The sequence below is a fragment of the Pteronotus mesoamericanus genome, unplaced genomic scaffold, assembly GCF_021234165.1.
Source record: "Pteronotus mesoamericanus isolate MK-2021 breed Mesoamerican mustached bat unplaced genomic scaffold, CSHL_Meso_final scaffold_31, whole genome shotgun sequence".
Taxonomy (NCBI): Eukaryota; Metazoa; Chordata; class Mammalia; order Chiroptera; family Mormoopidae; genus Pteronotus; species Pteronotus mesoamericanus.
In genome coordinates this window covers 3710415-3732547 of record NW_026555312.1, presented here as the reverse complement: position 1 = coordinate 3732547, position 22133 = coordinate 3710415, and the positions used below count along the sequence as shown (strand labels likewise).

The following is a 22133-nucleotide window of genomic DNA, read 5'->3' as shown; positions in this document are numbered from 1 at the left end:
ATCCAGTGGGATGAATACAAGTATACTATTACAGGAAGCTTTATAATGGTTCAGCTAGGCGCTGAACTTGAATGATGAGTAGTTTTAGGAAGAAGAGATAAAATAGACCATTCCAGGTAGAGAGAAGAACATAGTGTGATACAAAGGGATGAAATTTGGAGTTTAAGAGTTGCTGGGAGATTCAGTTATAGGTGTTTGGGAAGATGGGGATGTCAGAAAGGTAGGGTTGATGCTTTGAATGCATGCTAAAAATTTTAGGGCGTCACTGAAGGATTTTTTAAACTAAGGGGGGAAAAACAAAAAAATAAGGGAATGTGGTCTATCTTGTATGTTAGAAAGCTGCCCCTGATAAAATGAAAGATAGCTTTTGTGTTTTTTTGGCTATAACTTACCTATATAGAACTGATTTTGCATTAAAGCATATATTCCTATATATATTTATCTGCACACTAATGTATTATTTACTCAGGATTAGCAAGGTAATGAATTGTTCAAGTTGAGTGAATTTTACAGGTAATGAAAGACGAGTGTCAAACTTGATTTTTTCATAACCATTTTGATGGTAATGCTTCTAGAATGTTGTTCTTATTTCTGTCTTGTGAAACAGTGCATTGGATATAATTTAGTCATTGGAGTATTTAGAGCCAACCTTATGGATACTAATTGTTTAATTACGCCAGCAAGAATTGGGCTAATTTCCCACTGTACGAAAAAATGACTGGTGGATTTATTCACTGGTTCAATGAGAATGTTTTTCTCAGCTCTTATGTGGTTTATGCATTGTGCTAAGTACTGCAGAGGTAAACTGGATCTTACAATATAGTAGAAGCACCTAGATATATAACTGTTATATAGGACAAATTGTAAGTGCCATTGGAGACATGTGCATGAAATACTGTGGAAAATGGGAGGAAGAAGATACTTTCAGCTAGACCAGGACTGACCCAGCAAAGCTTTTGGGAGTAGAATTTGATTTGGACCCTGAAGGGTAGCTGAGAAGTCTGGGATAGGTAAGGAACATACCTGTGGGAGAGAGCAACTTGAGACAAAATGAGAAGCTTATTGAAAATACTAGGAAGTAGGAGATGAAGGAATAGATGCAGACAGGTAAAGGACATAAACTGCTAGAATGCTAATCTGTGGGTGTTGAAATTTATTTTTTGAGAGGCTAGTAAAAGGGTTTTTTTTGTTTTGTTTTTTTGTTTTTGTTTTTAGAATTTGCTTTAAAGAATTTTCTTTTTTTTTTTTTTTTTTTGAGAACTCGTAAAGGATTTGGTGGGGAGGTGGAGAAATTATAGGTAAAGCAATTTTAGGAGTCCTGAACCAGGACAATGACAATAGGAATGTAAAGGAGGCATAATAGATGTCCAGATGTTAATATAGAAGTAAAAGTAAGCAAAATGTGACATATTAGTTAGAGGTAGAAGACTAAGAGGAAAGTGAAAGATGGCTCAGAGTTTTAAATCTTGTTACTGGGAGGATGATTCTATCAGTACAGTTAATGCACCAGCTTCCATGGTGTCTGGTGAGAGAAGGGTAGGCTACCTCACTGTAGTCACTTATCTAATAACACCTCATCAGCTATCCACTATAATAAAGCAAATAATAACATGTACTGAATCAGTAAGTTTATTTTTAGGAGAATGGAACCTAAGTTTCCTGCTGCTGTCACATATTGTTTTTATTTTATAATGCCTACTTTTCCTGGTCGTTGGACATAAAATTTAGGAATTCTATTTGATGGACAATCTTTTGACCAGCATCTTGTTTTCCATAAAAGTCTTAACTAGTGTCCTAGCATTCCTGTTGGGTCTGTTACTAATTGTATGAGTTTTGCTTTTTAGATCCTTTCTGTTTGTTTGTTTTTTAACAGTTGACCTAACCTGGATTTTTATGTGTTTGGACTTTTTTAAACATGTCTAAATATCTTTATATCCTCAGTTGTAGTGTTGTGTTTGCTATGATTTCTGTTCTTTTTTTAAAATGTTTTCAGTTCTAACATTAATTGCTTGCATGCTATTTATAATCTGGATTAAGATATAGTTAGGCCTTACAGTAACAAGGTATTTTCCTGGTCAGACCTCTAAGGATTCTGCTTTAAGTGACCTTATGGAAATAATAAAATAATACACAGTTCTCTTTTGAATGTTAGAGCAAGAGGATGGCTTTGTAGAGATTGGTGGTTGCTCATGTATCTAAAAAGTGGGAAAGTAGGATTTCCTATTTCATGGTGTGTCTAGTGTTGGAGGAATGAGGTTAATTTTTGGTTTCCAGTGTTTAGAATATATATTTAATTGTGGCCTTAGCTGGAAGTTACCGCAGACAGAAGATACCTGGTCTGCACCATGTTTGATTATAGATTGAATTTTGGCTGGCATGTCTAACATACTTCGAAGTTATAAAAAGCCAAATCAGATCTATGTGACACTTAGATTTACTGTTATTGTGAGCCCTATCTAATTTTTAAAGTTGAGTGTGATTATATTAAAGATAACAGAACTTATAAAGTAAGGTATTTTCCTTTCCTAGCAAATTTTGTAATCAGAAACAATTATTTAATTACTCCTTCTAAATAGGAAACTATATTTTGGAAATATCAAGCGTTTTAGAACGGAGTGAGTATGGTTATATTCAATTAATTCTAAACAACAGTGATTTAAGATACGTCATTTTGTATTTTAATTTTCATGCCAAATTTAGATGTGTCTTAGAAAAGTGTTTGAGTGCCTATTTTGGTTAGCAGAACAGCATGCAAGTCCAACCAGCCTCAAAGAGAACTTTTAAATATTTTTTCTTAACTTGTCACCACAGAAATGATCCATATACTATCCTAACTTGTAGTTGGAGTATTGTTAGCTTTTAGCAAGCTGGAAAAACTACTCTGCCTCCAGTTTCTCTGTTTATAAAAATGTGTGATAAAGTATCATCTTTATGTTTAACTTTTCCCTTCACATCTTGAGAATCTTGCTCAAAATCTCTCAAGTAGTCATCCCCTCTAGTTTGAATTAACAGAGGCTTCTACAAATTGAATGTTCCTTTTCTTTTCCCACGGAGACCCAAATTTAAATAAAGGTTGCTTTCATTTGTTTTAGTCTTCCTCCAAACCAAGCATATGAGGCTATTGCTACCCTTAATACAACCTTTTATATAGCGCAGTATAGGGCAAACTCAAGCTGCCCGTCTCTTCTAGACTAATACTGTTAAGTCATAAACCTCATACTTAAGGCAAAGGATATCTGCTTTTCAAGTATTTTGTATTTCATCCTTTTCCAAGTAAAATGTTAAGCCATGCAGAATCTAGTTAATTTTGCCCTTATTGCTCTGTGCTTCTAGGTTAGCGATTTTTTTTGAAGTTATTGATAATGCAGACTCTAAAAACCAATCAAAGTAACTTGAGATACTGAAAAAATATCCAATTTTGGAGTAAAAATATCAAGGTAAAAAATGGCAAAAATACACTTCTGAGGTTGCTAATTGTGGATCTGTGTATATATGTGTGTAACTTTGGAAAGGAACATTGCTTTTCATAACAATAAACCACTTAAATTGCTTTATATGTGTGTCTTAGGAATAATGACTGATTTCATTATGGCAGTATATAGCTAGAAACAAAGAATTGGTATTAGGAGGAGGGAAATCTTTTCCAATTTTAATGGACTATAGGAGAGTGGACTTTAATAATTGCTCTTAATAATTGTTTTTTTCCCTCTAAAGATTTTATTTCTTTATTTTTAGAGAGAAGGGGAAGGGAGGGAAAAAGAAACATTGGTTGGTTGCCTCTCATAGTGCCCTGACCAGGGACCAAACCTGCCACCCAGGTTTGTGCCCTTACCAGGAATCAAACCAGAGACCAATTAGGGCTAGTAGATTTTTTTTTTTAATGGGTTAAGAGATGAAGAGGTGGAACTAAGGTCTGGCTGCCTTTCTTATGTAGAGCGGTGGGTACTTAGTACCCAGAATTGTCAGCATAATTTGCAAGGTCCAGTGCAAAGTGAAAATATAGCTCCCTGTGTTCAAAAATTGTTAAGAATTTCAAGAATGAGTGTAGCATTAAACAACGTGTAGGACCCTATGCGACATATATCCGTAAACTGTGTTTTTTAGGCACTTTATACAAGGACAAAAGTATACACTGAAGAAATAAGAATTTGGATTTTCAACAAATGGCTTTTCCTGCCTCTATCACTATGTTAACTCTCCGTCCCCCCCAGCGAAATTCATGCTGCTTTTCCAGTTGAGGCCGAGGGAAAGAAAATGTTACTTGCATAGTCTTTTACATGTTCACGGCTTATGAACCTTGAATGATTAATGGCACCAACTGGATTTGTTTATTTATCCCTATCACTCTGTGTATCTCTTGGGGCTTATGCATCCTCATTCCTCCTCACCCCTGACTGCCATTGCCAGCTCCACTACCAGCTTGTTAATGGTGGCGGAATGATGGCTTTCCTATTCATGTCATTTTTATCCTTACTTTCTTCCTGAATGAGTTCATAGCATCTATTATCTTATACAGACCTACTAGATGAAGAAGAAATTCCTTCCAGTAAGGCCATTTCATGCCTCTTACTTTGTGTGTGTGCGTGTGTGTGTGTGTGTGTACACTTGCTTTATATATAAATATATATATTTAATAAAACCTGGCCATTGTATTAAGTTTTGCTTTACCCCAGAGATGCCAACAATCTGTTAAGAACAAACAGATGAAATGGGGGCCTATAACTAAATGAGCAGGAGAGGATGGTTGAAAATAAGAATATTTGGTGATAAATGTTAATTTAGTTATGATGTGCTTTTTTTACCACAGATATTTTTAAGAAATAAATCCTCATTCTAAGAGGTCATTTGTGTAGTGAATTAAAAAGAAAATTAAATTTACTGAAACAATTATTGTATATAATGGGCAGAAAGGTGGAAAGGGCAAAAGGATTTATTTAATAATGTTACAGCCCAAAGTAAATTCTTTTTCTTCTATGTATAATTAATGTTTCAGAAAAAGTATTGAATTTGTTGTATTATTTATTTATTTTGCTTTTCATTGATCAGTTTAGTGCTTTACACCACGTAAGTGTTGTTTTTGTTGTTGTATTTTGTAGCATAGAAGTATGGTGCTTTTTTGAGGGCTCATACATCATTTTTCTCTCTCATTCCTAGTCGATCAAAATAGCTATTTTACTGAAAGGTATGTTCTAAAACTGTGTATATGACCATATAGCTCAATTTATTCTCTACCTATAAAATATTCCCAGTAGCAATTTAGATCCTTTATAAGTAAGATAACTACAATTTTTTTTCTTTTTAGTCTTCTAGTTAAAACTGATCACTTAAACATTTTCTGCCACTCTGAGGAATGTTCGAGTGTCTGGGTTTGTTCCTTTCTAAAGAAGCAGTTATACTCGAGAAGAAAATTAAGATATTCTAAAACTAATATAGTATTTTTTGTAATTTCAAATGTAGAACCAATGTTAGATTTAAAATACTTTGGACAGAAAAAAAGGTGTGTATATGTTTTGGGTTTTGACACTAATAAAGTGCTTATAAAAGCTTTGTACAAAGTTACCTATTTGGCAGATTATCAATGTATACAACTTTGTTAAACCTTTGGATGTTTATCACAAATATTATACTAAAACTGAATGTATTAGTGATAATCTTTTTAAAAATGTTCCCGTGACTCCTGATATAGTCCAGAATAAAACTGCTTTTCTTTCCGTATATAATAAAGCATGTTAAATGAGAACATTTGCATAATGGATATGTTTGTATATCATCTTTTTCATTTAATGGAACATTTTGGGTAAAGCATCTTTTTCATGTAGAGAATACCATATACTTGTATATATTTGTCCCCTTTGTGTGCATATTAATAATATGGTACTCATTTTTATTTTTACAGATTTTTCTAAATTGTTTAGGCAGTACTGCAAGGGGGTAAAGGTTGTATTTTGGTATTAGAAAAAATTGTTCTTGTGGAATGTATTCATGTTTTTGCTCTAATTAAGTGAAAATTCAGGGGCTTAAACATTTTGAAATGATCATAGAAATAGTAAGACACTGAAATATTTAGGTATAATCACCAGATATCCCAGGTTTTCAATATCCTTAATTTATGGACAAGTTTCCAAGGATCCCCAATGCTCGTGGTTCTCTAAATTTAGATAGAACCCTGAATACTGGAGATAATCATATGTTGGCAGAGTTGTCCTACTTTCCAAGGTCATGATACCTTCAAGTATTAAGTACTACAAAATCTGTGGCATGCTCATTTAAAATTTAGAGCTGATCATTCATAAAATAGCCTAAAATTTCAGGGTTTCCAGAGTCCACATAACATCAAAAGTCAGAAAAATTCTTTTTTTCCTCTATTAGAGTCAAAAAATGTTTTTACTTCAGAGTAAATATGTTCAGTTCCGTTTTAAAAGTATCACAGCATCTGAATGTAACTTGAATACTTTGTAACTGATAAAACATTCTTTTGCATACTTTCTCATCTCCCTCTGCCCTTCTCCCTCAATTTGTTTTACACACCTAACATTAGCATTCTGTGAACAATTTTTTAAAGGATTACTATAATGTATTCTATTTCTATCCTACAGTAATTTATTTACATTGTAAAGGGAATTTGAATACAGTGACAGTTTTGACAACCAGCAAGCTCATGAAAGTAAGATTCTACCTGTAATCTCATGATATACCAAATACCTGCCCCATTCTTTTTAACAGAGACAGGAATTGTGTATGTGGTTTACCTTATAAATAGGAAAGAGTAGCTGACATCTACCTTTTGAGTGTCGTAAAATCTTTACTTCTAATGTATCAATTGCTTTAAAATTCACTTAAATTCACATTGCTCACCAATGCAACTAGGAAAAAGGTGTTGATTACAAAGTACATAATACCTCATTCTTGCTACTCGTTGTGAAGAACCTAGTTTCTACACAGAAGCAAGACTGAGCAGTGAAGAATTTGTGTGACATTAACAACATAGCCTTTTTAAAGAACGCACAGGTGTTCTACATGAATGTTAATGTGTATTACATGCTGATAGAACAAATTTCTACTTATATGCTGTGTAAATATCAGAGGTTAATTTACTGGGTTTTCCTTTTTTTTTTTCCTACTTCAGATGTATTGGTTGAGTTCTATTATGTGCCAGGCTCTTGACTGAGATAAGTAATGAGAACCTTATACAATTTTTCTACTCCAGGTTTTTGTCGAAGCTTTGAATTAGTCATTCTTTAATACTTCGTTGACTTCCTGTATGTAGTTCTTTACTTGGGAGATTCTTCTTTTGAGGACAAGCAGAGAGAGAGGGACTGTGGGCCCTAGATTTTACCTTTTAAAGAGGCAGGTAGCAGAAAGCAGAAACCAGGGGCTTGAATGAGATTTAGGTTTCTCATGGTTTTCAGTTTTCCATATGACATTTTCATTAGTACTGGCCACTTGATTATTTGTAAGGAACTGTGTGTTTACTGGTTTGGTAATTATAGCATCTGTTCTTTTGGAATCTGGACTTTGAACAACTCATTTCACAGAATCATTGAATAGCTGGTTTCTGTTCTCTCTTACCTAAAATTTTTCCAGGGGATTTCACATGGCAGGTTAACTGAAGAAAAGCCATTTGTGTAACTCTTCTGTTACATTTGTTTTTCTTCCCCTTGGATCCCTAGTTATAAACTCTTACCTTCTCTTCCTGATAATTGACCAGTTGTACCCTATAATACTATCATCCCTTTGTCCAGAGGAATGGTGTAGTTGTATTTAAAGACAAATAAATGTAATGTCTTGTCTATTCCTACCTATAAAAATCTTTTTTGTTTATTAAGTTATGTTTTGTGATATAACTGATTGAAGTTGAAAAGCAATAGAAAAATTTCAAGAGCTATTAGCCCTAAAGTTTTGATCCACTTTGTTTTAAAAATATTTTATTTATTTATTTATTTTTAGAGAGGGAAAGGGAGGGAGAGAGGGAGAGAAACATCAATATGTGGTTGCCTTTTAAGCGGCCCCTGCTGGGGACCTGGCCTGCAACCCAGGCATATGCCCTGACTGGGGATTGAACTGGTGACCCTTTGGTTTGCAGGCTGGCACTCAGTCCACTGAGCCATACCAGCCAGGGCTGATCCACTTTAATTAAAATTTTGTTTTTCCCTTTAATTACATTTTTTTAATAGTTATGGAAGAAAATGTAAAATGAAAATATGTAAAGAATAGTTATCATTAAACTGCCAGTATATTTTTAAACTTACATGAAATAATCTGGATTTGTATCTATGTACCAGGAAATAAAACATATGATTTTACGTGTCATATAGATTAAGTTTAAAAAACTGAAAATTGAGCTTTGTTTTTTGCCCTTTCAAATGTAGGGCCATCATAATAATTTTAAGAGCTATTTATTACAGAATTAAGAGTGAATTGCTGTAAGTAAAATTAATTTTTTATAAAACTTCTCATTACACTGTTGATATTCCTTTACTAAGTTTTTAAAACTTGTAAGATCTACGTAATGGAGTAGTGATCAAGTGCAAACTTAAATGAAAGGTTACAAATTTCCTGGAAATAAGAAAGATTTAACCAGATGTTAAATGTATGTGTGATCACAAGAGAAAAGATTAGTATCATTGTAATATTTGACCAGTTTAATAATTTCAGGTTATTTAGTTCCATTTTTAGGGTTGGTGTGGTAAAGCTTTATTTGAAAATGTAGTACAGGAAGAGTGTATGTAGATAATATTACTGCTGTTAGAGAACTAGCTGCAAATTAGTGCATGGTTTAGGGAATACAAATAAATATGGACTTTTCTAACTTGATTTAGATGGTCTGGCCTCTCTAGAAATACATGTATGTCTGTGCGTGTATTTATGTATATTTTAGAATACATAAGAAATGTTCAGTCTTTCTCTTTTTCCCTTTTTTTAGCCTTAGATTGTAAGCAAAAGAAATCAAGGTCAAGATCCGGAAGCAAGAAGAAAATGCTAACAATACCTCATGGTGCTGATGAGGTTTACATTCTCAGATGCAGGTATGTGCCTATTCTATTCTTCAGATTTTTTCATTGAGAGATATTAGCTCTTTTATTAAGGACTTATTATTGGTGGTAGAAGGTGCACTCTTCCACAGTTAAATTATAAATGACCTTTTGGAGACAAGCTTAAAATCCTAAGTCAGTGCATAAATGCTGTACTTCAGTAACTAACAGATCAATGTTTTTGTATCAGCAGAGTGTGAATTATAAAAGTATCTTTTGTTTGTATTTGCTTTGTTTTGTTTGATTTTTTAAAAAATTGTCTTTAGTTTTTGCATATTGAACATACTCTTTTTAAGTATAGCTATACAAATTACTCTCACCTCCTTTACATACTCACTCTCAGACAATTCAAGGAATTTTGTATTGGGTAAGGGTCCTTTACAAAGAATAGTACATTTTGGAAATACAGTTGTTTTAAATGTAGGTGTTAGGACCTTTTATTTAATTTTAACTTAATAATAATGTTCCCATTTCTACAAATATTACTGGAGTCGTCATAGCTGTTAAATATATGGATTGGCAATTTTGATATAGTATTAAATCATTTTGACTTTGTATGTATTTAGAAACTATTGTCAAGAAGTGTCTCCAGTATATTGTAAAGTTTACTTATTGTTTATGGATGTTATGGGAATAGGTTTTAAATAAAGGGAACTGGTCATGTTAAGAACTGTTACCAACTTCTGCAGGTTTTGTGGTTTAGTCTTTCGTGGACCATTGTCTGTTCAGGAAGACTGGATTAAGCACTTACAACGACACATCGTAAACGCTAATCTTCCACGGACTGGAGCTGGCATGGTGGAAGTTACGTCGCTATTTAAAAAGCCTGCCTCCATTACAGAAACTTCATTTTCTCTACTAATGGCAGAAGCAGCTTCATAGAACAAGGAAAACTTTTAAATAGCAAATATGAATTGGATGTAAATTTGAAATTCTTTGTCTTTTTTTTAAAGCCACATTAAATTATCCATTTATAAATACTAAAGCAGGAAAAAGGGGGAAAGTGAATTACAGTGACATCAGAACAAATTGAGTACTTCAAACAGTAAGTAGTCTATATATTTTATATAGGATGGAAGATGTGTTTTAAGGTTTACTGGGTTTTGTCAGTTAACTGTATTCTATCAGTAAAAGATCAGTCAGTACATGTAAGCAGTCAGTAATAAACTATTGCACATGGATAGTTAAAGACAGACTTACTGGAAAATTATGTTTTCTGCAGTGTTACCAGAATCAAGGTTCTGTTTATTTCCCACAAGACTTGCATTGAAAAATAAGATATTATATTTTGTTTGTATGTAATTAGTGTTTTGTATAATACCTGGAACCGCTAACTAAATTTACTCAACTTAGGGCATTAAATATCATGTACTTCATAGATTGAGACTGTTCACTCAAATAGGGCAGAGTACTATTCTATCTAGATGTGTAAGTGTTTTTTTTAAATCACATTGAAAGGTTTTTTTTATACTAAAAAGTGGAGGGAGATTTGTTTAAACAAGTATTTCTAAAAGAAATATGTACATAGTCCTGGAAATTATTTGTGGTAAGGAAATATTCTTTACTCCAATTGCATTTCTCAAACAATAAAGTGGTGCATCCATGCTACCTCCTATTTTGTCAACAAAGATGCTATTTACCCTTTACATTTTGTATCATAATAGATTTTAAAAATCTAATGTTCTTTATTGCAAGGCATCCTTTTGTTAACAGATTTGTTTCTTTTTAATGTTTTACCTAAAATCTGACATGCTTACAGGACAGGTTTGCCTCTTACTTTATTTAACATTGTAGAAATGTAATTAATAAACAACTACACAATTTAGAATAGGCTTTCTCATTTATATTCTCTTCCAAAATTGATCAGTAGCAAAACTTAATACACCGATTGAAATATTTCTACATATGATGAGAATGTTTACAATTTAAATTTTAGAACTTGTTTTGGATGTGATTATATGTACGAAAATCGTGTAACACTATGCTTATGCTAAGAACCGACATAACAGAATTACTGAAATAAATGTGCTGTGAGGAATGGAAAAAATGGTGCAGATGTCTTGGTCATGATAAATTGTGATTATTCTTTTAAACGTTTTCCAAAATTAGTTTGTTTAATCTTAAATCAGATTCCTTTACAAATAACAGTTTTTGTATGCAAGCACCATTTCATTTTATTTCATGTAGTATGGCTAATACTATAGTTGAAGCAAGGATATGCATTGATACTTTTTTGTATGTAAATAAAGTTAAAAACATTAAAATAAGGAGTATTTTGGTAGAGTATATACATACCTCACTGCCAGTGAAATTGCTTTCCTATGGTATATCTCCTTACCAGAAAAATCTCTAAATAAAAAAAAGACTTAAAGAAAATTGTAATGTGTATAGTGTGAAGCATTTTTTATTTTTATCACTGGTGGAAGCAGTCCACCTGAGGTTGCATTTCATTTGATTTAAATTGTTTATACTTATCAGGTTACTTTATTCACATACTTGAATGTGAAATTAGGCAGTTGGATTAACTGGATCATTCAAAGGTCTCTTGATCCCTGGGGTACACTAGATAAGGGAAAAGTACTTGTAAGTTATTTTCATTTTTCAAAATGCCCAATAGAAATTTTGTACTTTTTTATATAAAGGCGAGACTAAAACATCAAATTACTTTTGACTAAAAATATACCAAGTCTTTGTATACTAGTCGTCTGTTACTGAGCAAGTTTCATTGACAGTTGTACATAAATATATACATACGTATATTTTTTTAACTGGAAGACATACTAATAGACATACTTTAAAAAAAAAAAATTCCTGGTAGCAAAATTAGCTATCACTAGAAACCCCTTTTAGCTCTAATTTTTACAGTTCTATGATTTTATCTTACCAAGGCAGCTATCAAGATACAGGAATATAAGAAAAATGGGTAGTTTAACCACAAATGTCATAAATAAACCTAGATTAAACTTTATGTCAGGCTATAATTTAAACAATTAAAATTCAAATTAGAAACAGTAAACTAGAGGGAGTCCTGAAAAATAAATTAAAAAAACATTTTTTCATAGTAAAGATACTTAGGTTACAAAAATTTATAAATTCTTTAGGAAGAAAAGTTTATCTTTTATTGGGTAACTAGAAAGTCAATGATACAGTTTTATTTGGCTTTCACATATAAAATATTTTCTCAAGTTAGGCTTTCATGTCAAAATATGGCTTGATTCAGTATTCAGTATTCCTCATTTTTTTAAAAAAATTATTTTTAGAGAGAGGGGAAGGGGGGACAAAGAGAGGGAAAGAAACATTGATCGGTTGCCTCTGACACACACCCTGACTAGGGATTGGGCCTGCAAACTAGGCATGTGCCCTGACCTGGAATCGAACTGACACCCTTTCATTTTGCAGGATGAAAGCCAACAAGCTGAGCCATGCCAGCCAGAGCAAATATTGCCTAATTTTCCTTGAATTCTTTTACCATTGCCTAAGGTATTTCAGGTTTCTTTTTTCTTTTAAATCTGATTAAAAGTATTGATTTATTTAATAGTATCAAGACAAATGGGGGAAGTGGACAAAGAGGGGGGCAGAATGGGGACATTTGTTAATAATGTAAACAAAAATAAAGTAAGAAACAACAAAAGACAAATGCTTCTTTTTTTTAAATTTATAAATCATGTTTATTCCATTACAGTTGGCTCAATTTTTCCCCGTTTACCCCCCACCACCCATCCAACCCCCACCCCCACAGTCAGTTCCCACTCTGCTGTCCATGTCCATGGGTCATTCATATTCATTCTTTGTCTAGTCCCTTCCCCTTCTTTCCACCATTGTCCTATTTCCCCATCCCCTCTGGTCACTTCCAGTCTGCTCCATGTTTCCATGCCTGTGGTTTATTTTGTTCATTAGTTTATTTTGTTGAATAGAGTCCACTTATAGGTGAGATCATATGGTATTTGTCTTTCATCAAGTGGCTTATTTCACTTAGTTTAATATTCTCCAATTCCATCCATGTTGTCACAAAAGGTAGCAGTTCCATCTCTCTTTCTTTCTTAAATGCAGATTGATTTTATTTGTTTTTTTTAAATGTCAAAGTTAATTATATTAAAAAAATTTAAAACCCTTATAAAGTCTCAGCAATTAATCCAACGTGACACCAGCACAGAAATAATCAAGTAGATAAATGAAATATAATGATCATTCTAGAGACAAATGTATATATCTGTCTAACAATATATGATTAAGTTGATATTTCAAGTCAGTGGGTAAAATAAGGCTCATCCAACAAATAAGATGCATGGACCACTATAACTTGAAATAAAACAAATATAGAGCCCTATTTCACACATTATACAAGAAATATTCAGGTGAGTTAAAAATCAATATGTAGAATCTAAGGAGTTTTCAGAGAAAATATAAATAATATTTTTCATGGCCTGAAGTAGTATATTCAAACCCAGAGGCTATAAAGTAAATACTGACAATATGACTATATTAAACATTTAACTGTATAGTAATATACGTATTAAAAAGAGTTAAAAGTACCAGGAATAGAAAAGTATTTGCAAGACATCTAAAACATGGATAATACGGGTTTTTTTTTTTAAGTTCTGCAAACCTTTAATCAATAAATGGATAAAGAATACCAAAAAGTCATTTAAAGCTTTTTTTTTTTTAAATACACTAAAGCAGGTTTAGTTTCAACAAATAATAAAGGAACAATTAAAATAACATCATTGTCACAATCAGATTAACGAGTATTAAAAATACTGGTAATATCAAGTATTGGCAACTCTGAAAGGAACTGAGTATTCATAGAAAGTTTTTCTTCATCTTAAAGCAGTCCCTTTAGCATATTTTGCAGTACTGGTTTGGTGGAGGAGTATTCTTTTAGCCTTCTTTGTCTGGGAAACTCCTTATTTCACCTTCCATTTTAATTGAGAGCCTTGCTGGGTAGAGCAGTCTTGGTTGCAGACCTTTGCTTTTCATGACTTAGAATATTTCTTGCCATTCCCTTCTGGCTTGCAGTGTTTCTGTTGAGAAGTCAACTACTAGCTGTATCGGGACTTCCTTATATGTTACTACCTCTTTCTCCCTTGCTTGCTTTAGGATTCTCTGTCTTTGCTATTTGCCATTTTAATGATGATGTGTCTTGGAGTGCACCTCCTTGGGTTCCTCTTGAATGGGACCCTCTGTGCTTCCTGGACTTGTGTGACTTTTTCTCTCCTCCAACTGGGGAAGTTTTCCATCAATATTTTTTCAAACAAGTTCTCTATCCTTTCCTCATCCTCTTCTCCTTCTGGTATGCCTATTATATGGATATTATTATGTTTCAGGTTGTCCTGCATTTCCCTAAATGCCTCTTCATTCTTTTTGAGTCTTTTTTTCCTTTTCTTGCTCTTTCTGGGAGCTTTTTTCTACCTTGTCCTCCAGCTTGCTGATTTGGTCCTCAGCTTCATCTAGCCTGCTTTTGATTCCTTCTACTGTGTTCTTCACTTCAGAAATTGTATTCTTCATTTCCTCTTGTCTCATAGAGTTTCTGTGTCCTTTTACATGCTGATATAGTTTGCGGTAAGTTCCTCGTTTCCCTGTAGTTTTTGGTAATTCTCTCTGAGCTCACAGAGCTCATTGAGCTTCAGTAGAACCATTGTTTGGAACTCAATATGACTTGCCTCTATTTCATTCAGTTCTCTTTATGGGGATTCCTCCTTTCCCTTTGAGTGGGGCGTATTTCTTTGTCCTCCCATGATTTGTGAGACTCTTCTCTTTTGCTTCTGCTTCTTAAGTTGATCTGTCTTGCTTTCCTGACTTTGTGGTGTGAACTTACGTGGTGGGAGACCACTGTTTTAACTTTCTGAATCTGTCTCTGATGATGTCTACTGTTTGTGGCTGTCTCCTTCAACTGTTAATCTATTCTCTCTGCACTCAGCAGGCCGCCTTAGACAGCTCAGGGCAAGGCCGAGTCCCTCCTGGGGGCGGGGTTTTTGGGTCCTCTAATGCTGGGACGTATGGGGTAGGAGTCCACACTGGCATCCCGCTGGCTGCTCTCTGTTCTTTCTCTAAAGCCTCCATCCCCAGTCTCTCCTCAAGTGTCGCCAGACCTCTCTGTGCCCACTTTCGCCAGGGATTTACTGTCTGTGGCTGCCACTCTGCACATAGGAGGCAGCTTAGACAAGGGGTGGAGTGGAATCCCACCTGGGGGCGGAGCTATTGGGTCCTTTGTCGCAGGTGCTGCTCAGGGGGCGTGGTCCCTGCCTGAGCAAGGTGGCTGCTGCCGCATGGGGGATGAGTCAGCATTGAGATCGCTCTGGCTACTCTCAGTTCTCTCCCCAAAGCCTCCTTTCCCAGTCTCTCCTCAGGGTCTCTAGTCCACTCTGCCCTTGCCTTTGCCAGAGACCAGGGTAAGTGGCTGCAAATAAAAATTTTGCGTTGACATTTTAAACAGTTCTTTGGGTTGCCAGGTACCTGTCTCTGGCAGAGAGCAACCAGACCGCTTTTCGCAGCTGGCTGTTTTCTGTGTACTTTTTGGGCTCTTGTGCTGTGGGCTAGAGATTCTCGCTTTTGGTTTAGACCCTGCTCTTCTCAGGGGGATCTAACTGGCCGTTTCAATATCCTTCTGGTTCTGCTGCCCGTGGGCACCCTGACCACCCTCTCAGATCACTACCACATTCCTTACCAGTTAGGGTGCGCCAAAGTCGGTTCTGTCTCCAAGGTTACAGGGCTCCTCTCTTATTCAGTTTGTTCCAGGTGATTTCTCCGCAATTCAGTTGTAATTCCAGATTAGTCCTGGGAGGAGGTGTGACTTCCACTCACTCCTCTGCCTCTCCAAATGCTGCTTTAGAATATATCAGAACCATGGCATAGCTAAAGTCTTTATTAACATCTTTATTTTAGATTTCACTTATTAAATATGGGTTAAGAGATAGTTTCAGTAGTAATTTAATGGACAAACTTCTTAAAGTCATCAACATACCTTCTCGAGAATTGTACTGTTAAGACATATTAGTTCAAAAAATAGCTTTGATTTTTTTTTCTCACAGGAAAGTATATATTCGTTTTAGAAATATTAGGAAAATGAGAAAATAAAAAATGGGGAAAATCACCTTTGCTATCATACACAAAGACATTTACTTTAAACAGCTTGTTACATTTCTCTTACTGTTTCAATATTATTATTCTAATATGTTATAATATACCTCATTTTCCCAAGTTACTTTTAAATTTGAGTGCTACATTGTATAAACTAACTTTTAAGTGGTCTGAAACTAACTGAAAAGGCTCTGAAGCATTTTCCAGCACCAGCTGTTTCTCTGATTCTCCGTACATTAACTGGGAGATCAACACTTCAATTCTGACACTACCTTGAGTTCATATTTTAAAAGGGTGAGTCCCACAAGATTGCCTGCGTTTCAGATGCCAGTAGCAAGTATCAGATTACCTGTACTTCTAACCAACCAGCTATAAGTTGGGGGTTCCCACAAACCCCCTCTTCAGGTTCAATAATTTGCTAGAATAACTCAAAACTCAGGATACTGCTTGACTTGGCCAGTTCAATATAGACTATGACTCAGGAACAGCCAAATAGAAGAGATGTACAGAACAAAGTATTTGGAAAGGAGGGTGATGTGGAATGCTACGTTCTCCCAGCATCTTGATGTGTTCACTATCCTGGAAGCCCTCTGAACCCCGTCACTTAGGCGATTATTATGGAGATCGTGTTATAAAGGCACAATTGATTAAATCATGAACGATTGGAGATTATTAACTCTTATTTCTAGCTCTCTTTCCCTCCACAGAGCTCTGGCAGTTGGTGAGGCCAAGAGTTCCAACCATCTAACCATGACTTGGTCTTTCTGGTAACTAGCTCCCATCCTGAAGATAGAGGGTCCCCAGCCACCAGCCATTTCATTAGCATATAAAAGACACTCATCCTGGAGATTTCAAGGGTTTTAGGAGCTGTGTGCAAGGAGCCAGGAACAAAGACCAAATATTTACTTTTTATTATAGCTAACACTTGGATATGACAAAAATCAGCCACTATCAGTGATATTTCAGATCATGAACCAGACTCAGCATTTACCTCTGTAATAGAAGATGGCTATCAAAATCTTTTACAACAATGGGAACTTGTTTTGTTATTTTGATGGTTAATCAAATTCAGGTATTGATCTTCCACCAATAGCCCATAACTTGTTCCATAAATTTCTTGGTCCTCTTGCCTACATTATAGACATAGGTACAGCCTTGGTTTTACCTGATTATTGGAAATAATTGAATAATACTTTTAATTAGGTAAACAACAGTAATAAGTAAAACATAAATTGATATCTTACTTTCCAAGCTACTTTCATTAGGCCAAAAGACAAGATTTTAAAAAGTGAATATAATCTATCAACTTACTGGATTTTTTTCCTTATAAAAATTTTAGATTAAAAAAATACATGGAATTCTGCCACGTTAATAATGTCATATTTTTATTAGTCTTGTTTTTTGCTGTACAGACGTTTTCTTTTTAAAATGTGAGATTAGGCTTTGTAGAAGTTGACTCTATTCTTTAGCAGTAGATTCACACACATTTTTTTTTAAAGAAGTATATTTTATTGATTATGCTATTACAGTTCTGGTTTTTCCCCTTTGTCGCCCTCCATGCAGCAGCCCCACTCCCTCAGGCAGTTCCCCCACCACTGTTCATGTCCATGGGCCATGCATCTAAGCTCTTTGGTTACTCCATTTCCTATACTGTACTTTACATCCCCTTTTCTGTAACTACCTATTTGTACTTAATCCCCTCACTTCTTCACCCATTTTCCCACACCCTCCTCCCAACTGGCAACCATCAAAATGCTCTCCATATCTATGATTCTATCTTTGTTCTTTTGCTTGCTTGCTTGCTTTGTTCCTTAGATTAAGTTGTTGACAGATCATGTATTTTGCTCTTTTATTGTTCATAGTTTTTGTCTTTTTCATAAATAAGTCCCTTTAACATTTCGTATAATGATTTAATGATGATGAACTTTAGTTTTTTCTCTCTGGGAAGCTCTTTATCTGCCCTTCAATTCTAAATGATATCTTCACTGGATAGAGCAATCTTGGCTGTGGTCCCTGTTTTTCATGACTTTGAGTATTTCTTGCCAATCCCTTCTAGCCTGCAAAGTTTCTTTTGAGAAATCAGCTGACAGCCTTACAGGAACTTCCCTGTAGGTTCCTAACTCCTTTTGTCTCGCTGCCTTTAAGATCCTCTCTTTACCTTTAATCTTTAGCATTTTAATTATGATGTGTCTTGAAGTGGGCCTCTTTGCATCCATCTTGTTTGGGAGTCTGTGTTTCCTGTACTTTCATGTCTATTTCCTTCACCAAATTATAGTTTTCTTTCATTATTGTTTAAAATGGACCAATTTCTTGCTCTTCTTCTGGCACCCCTATGATGTGAATGTTGGGATGCTTGAAGTTGTCCCAGAAGCTGCTTTCGCTATTCACATTTTTTTTAATTTGTTTTTCTTCTTGTTTTGATTGGTTGTTTTTTGTTTCCTTCTGTTCCAAATCGTTGATTTGATTCTCGGCCTCGTCCACTCTACTGTTATTTCCTTGTAAATTGTTCTTTATTTCAATTAGTCTATCTTTTATTTCTGGCTGGATTTTTTAATGCTGTTGAGGTCCTCACTAAGTTCCTTAAGCATCCTTATAACCACTGTTTTGAATTCTGCACCTGATAGATTGCTTATCTCCATTTTGTTTAGTTCTTTGCCTGGTGTTTTGATCTCTTCTTTCATTTGGACCATGTTTCTTTGTCTCCTCTTCTTCGCAGCCTCCCTGTGTTTGTTTCTGTGTATTAGGTAGAGCTGCTATATGACTCCCTGTCTTGGTAGTGTGGCCTATTGCGGTAGGTGTCCTGTAGGGTCCAGTGGCACAGCCTCCCCTATCACCCATGCTGGATAGTTGAGGTACACACTTTGTGTGGGCTGCGTATGCCCTCCTCTTGTAGTTGAACCTTGACTGCTGTTGGTATGTCAATGGGAGGGATTTACCCGGGCCAGTCAGCTGCAAGGACTGGCTGTGACCACTGACTGCCAAACAACGCCCTCCATGGGTGATCAGCTGCGCAGGGGCAGGGTGGTGGTGCTGGAACGTGGTTAGAGCACAGAACAAAGTATTTGGAGAGGAGGGTGGTGTGGCTGTCTTCAGGGTGCACAGGCTCTTCAGTTTCCCAAGTGGTAGAGGCCAAGGTCAGTCACTGCCTGTGTTCTGCATGGAGCCACCCTGCCTGAGCTATGAAACAATCTGAGATGGCTGCTACTTGTGCTGGGCTTGGAGGTTCCCAGGTGAAGCCAAACTGTTACCCAAAGCTGGCTGCTGCTAGTGCCAGGTTTGGGGCCGCAAAGGAAGAGATACTGGGGCTGGGGCTCTCTGAGGCCAGCTGCTGCGTGTTTGAGAGGATTTAGGAAGTTGTGAAGCATGAGCCTAGATCAGGCTCATTCACACGGAAAAACCACTGTTAACAGCTTTGGTGGGCCCATAAGTTGGGTGGTACGAAGCCTCAATGAATCTCCACGGTGGGGCAAACAGTTTAGCCAAGGTGGTGGAGTCTCAGATATGCACCAGCCTGCCACCTCTGTGACTCTCGGGGAGAGGGTTCAGAAAAGGGACAGTGGCCTCTGCCTGCCTTTCTGTGTGGGAAAAAGCTGTCCCCCAGCTCTCGCCTTGATGCCAGACACTTCAGTTCCTCTCAGTAAGCCACTGGTGCCTATCAAGCTGCTACACCTATGCTGGAGCCTGGAGTGAGTAAGTCCATGTGTGGGTTCCTTAAGAGGAACTGCTTGAGACTCCAGAAGTTTCTTCTACTCACTCAATCGCTGCTGGTTTTTGCAGCCAGATGTTGTCGGGAGTTACCTTCCTGGCTTGGGAACCCTGGGCTGGGGGTCCTGGTGTGGGGCTGGGACTCCTCACTCCCGAATTTTTATCCACCACGTGGATGTGAGATCAGCCAGTTCCACATTTGCGCCCCTTTTACCAGTCTAGATGGATGTGGTTTCTTTAATTTTGTTGTCAGACTTTCATTCAACTTGATTTCTGACTGTTCTGGGTGGTAGTTGTATAGCTGTAGTTTTGATGTGGTTGTGCAAGATGAGCTGTGTTTACCTATGCCTCCATCTTGACTGGAAGTCCCCACAACCTTTTCTTTTTGTCATCTGAAATTTGGTTTCCATATTATTTTTTAAACTTACCATTTGTATTGTCTTGACACTTCAGTACATGTCTCTTTAATGTTCTGTGTGAATAACGCATAAAGAACTTCTGTGTACTGAGGTACAGTAGTTGCCTCAAAGAAAAGCACTTGCAGCCCTGACCGGTGTGGCTCTGTTGGTTGAGTGCCATCCCACAAAGTGAAAGATCACCTGTTTGATTCCCAGTCAGGGCATATGCCTGGGTGGTAGGTTTGCTCCTCAGTCAGGACACGTGCAGGAGACAACCAGTCAATGTTTCTCTCACACGTCTGTGTTTCCCTCTCTTTCTCCCAGTTGTCCCCTCTCTAAAAAGATAGATAAGTAAATAAAAAGAAAAGCGCTTGTATATAATTGTGTTCCAAGCTGAACTAGTTGCTTTTTTTCATGCAATACTTTGAAAAATTGATATAAATGGGTATAAAATTAGCCATTTTATAATAAACAGGTTAGTGTTATTAGGACATTCACAATGTTGTGTAACAATCATCTCTATCTAGTTTTAAAATATTTTCATGACTCCAAAAGAAAACCTTGTGCACATTCAACGGTTGCTGCCCATTCTACTTCTGTGTCATTTTTTAATAATTTTTTATTTTAACTCAAAATTTTTAATAATTTCTCTGCCTTCTATGATTTTATAGTTAATATGCTTGTTATTCTCTTAGAATTATTTATAATCTTTTGTTGGGATATGTCATCAATGAACTTTTTTATTTAAGGCTTATGGGCGATAAGCTCTTTGAGTCTATTGTACATCTGAAGATGTATTTATTTCCAATTTGACTGGCATAGAATTCCCTTAGACTTCTGAAAATCATATTCCATTATCCTCTTATGTTCAGCATCATGGATAGTCTGATACCAATCTGGTCTAATTCCTTTGTCAGTCACTTTTTTTGTGTGAACATTTTAATATTTTTTTATTCATGATACTCTGAAAGTTCAATATGACATGTCCTTATCCTGTCCAGCACTCTGTGGACTCTTCCAGTTTGACGACTTATGCCTATTTTCGGTTCTGGGATATTTACTATCATTATTTCTTTGCTTATTTTATTTTATTTTAAGTATTCTTTTTATTTTTTAATTTTTTAAAAAATTTATTTATTTACTTTTTCAAATACATTTGTCTCTGCCTTCCTCGCTCTTTGCTTATTTTAATTATTTCTGTTATATCCTTGTGGAACTTTTTCAGGGTGGATATTAGAACTCCTGGATCTATCTTTTATGTCTCTTACTTTTTTCTTTTATACTTTTTATCTCCTTGTCTTTTGCATTGCATTCTGGGAGAATTTCTTAGCTCAACCTTCTAAATGCTATTTAACTCTAATTCTATATTCATTTGTCTAATCAGTCTATCTGACAAGTTGTTTCAGGGTTTGATGTTTTGCTTGGTTTTTTGGCACTAACACTTGCATTTCTGAGATCTTTGTTCTTAACAGCCTACTTTGTTTCATGGATGTGATTTCCTCTTGGCCTTCTTAGGATATTAATTGTGTATGTTTCTAAGTCTCCTTTTCGCTCTATTAATTGTTTTCTTAGGAATTAGTTTCTCAGATAGGACAAGGTCTCGATGTCTGAGCAGTTCTTATTAAATGATGCTATTTTTGCTAAATGTTAAAATGTAGCCCAGTACTTTGCAAACACAGCTGGAAATAGTTTGAGCTTGGCAAGAACCCAACTGGATAACTGTAGCCAACTGCCAAAAAAACCAAAAAACATAAAACAAAAACCCTAGCATGTAGTGTATATACACAATAGCTAAGCCTCCCTTTGGGGAGACAGAGATTTGGATACAAACCCTGCAAGTAAATAAAACTACCTAACGACAACCATAAGAGGTCTGTCCAGAAGATATCCAGCCACATACTATGAAAAATTGAGACATTTA

The 22133-nt window shown here is 35.7% G+C and overlaps 1 protein-coding gene across 5 annotated transcripts in view; it reads left to right on the top strand.

Moving 5' to 3' along the window:
* ZNF644 (zinc finger protein 644) overlaps positions 1-11400 on the top strand; it is a 96010-nt gene extending 84610 nt beyond the window's left edge. For all 5 annotated transcript variants that reach the window (XM_054592118.1, XM_054592121.1, XM_054592116.1 and 2 more), the window contains 2 exons: positions 8924-9026; positions 9722-11400. In XM_054592118.1, coding sequence (XP_054448093.1) covers positions 8924-9026; positions 9722-9914 — 296 coding nt within the window. In that variant the 3' untranslated portion in view covers positions 9915-11400. The remainder of the gene's footprint in view (positions 1-8923; positions 9027-9721) is intronic.
* The last annotated feature ends 10733 nt before the right edge of the window (positions 11401-22133 follow it).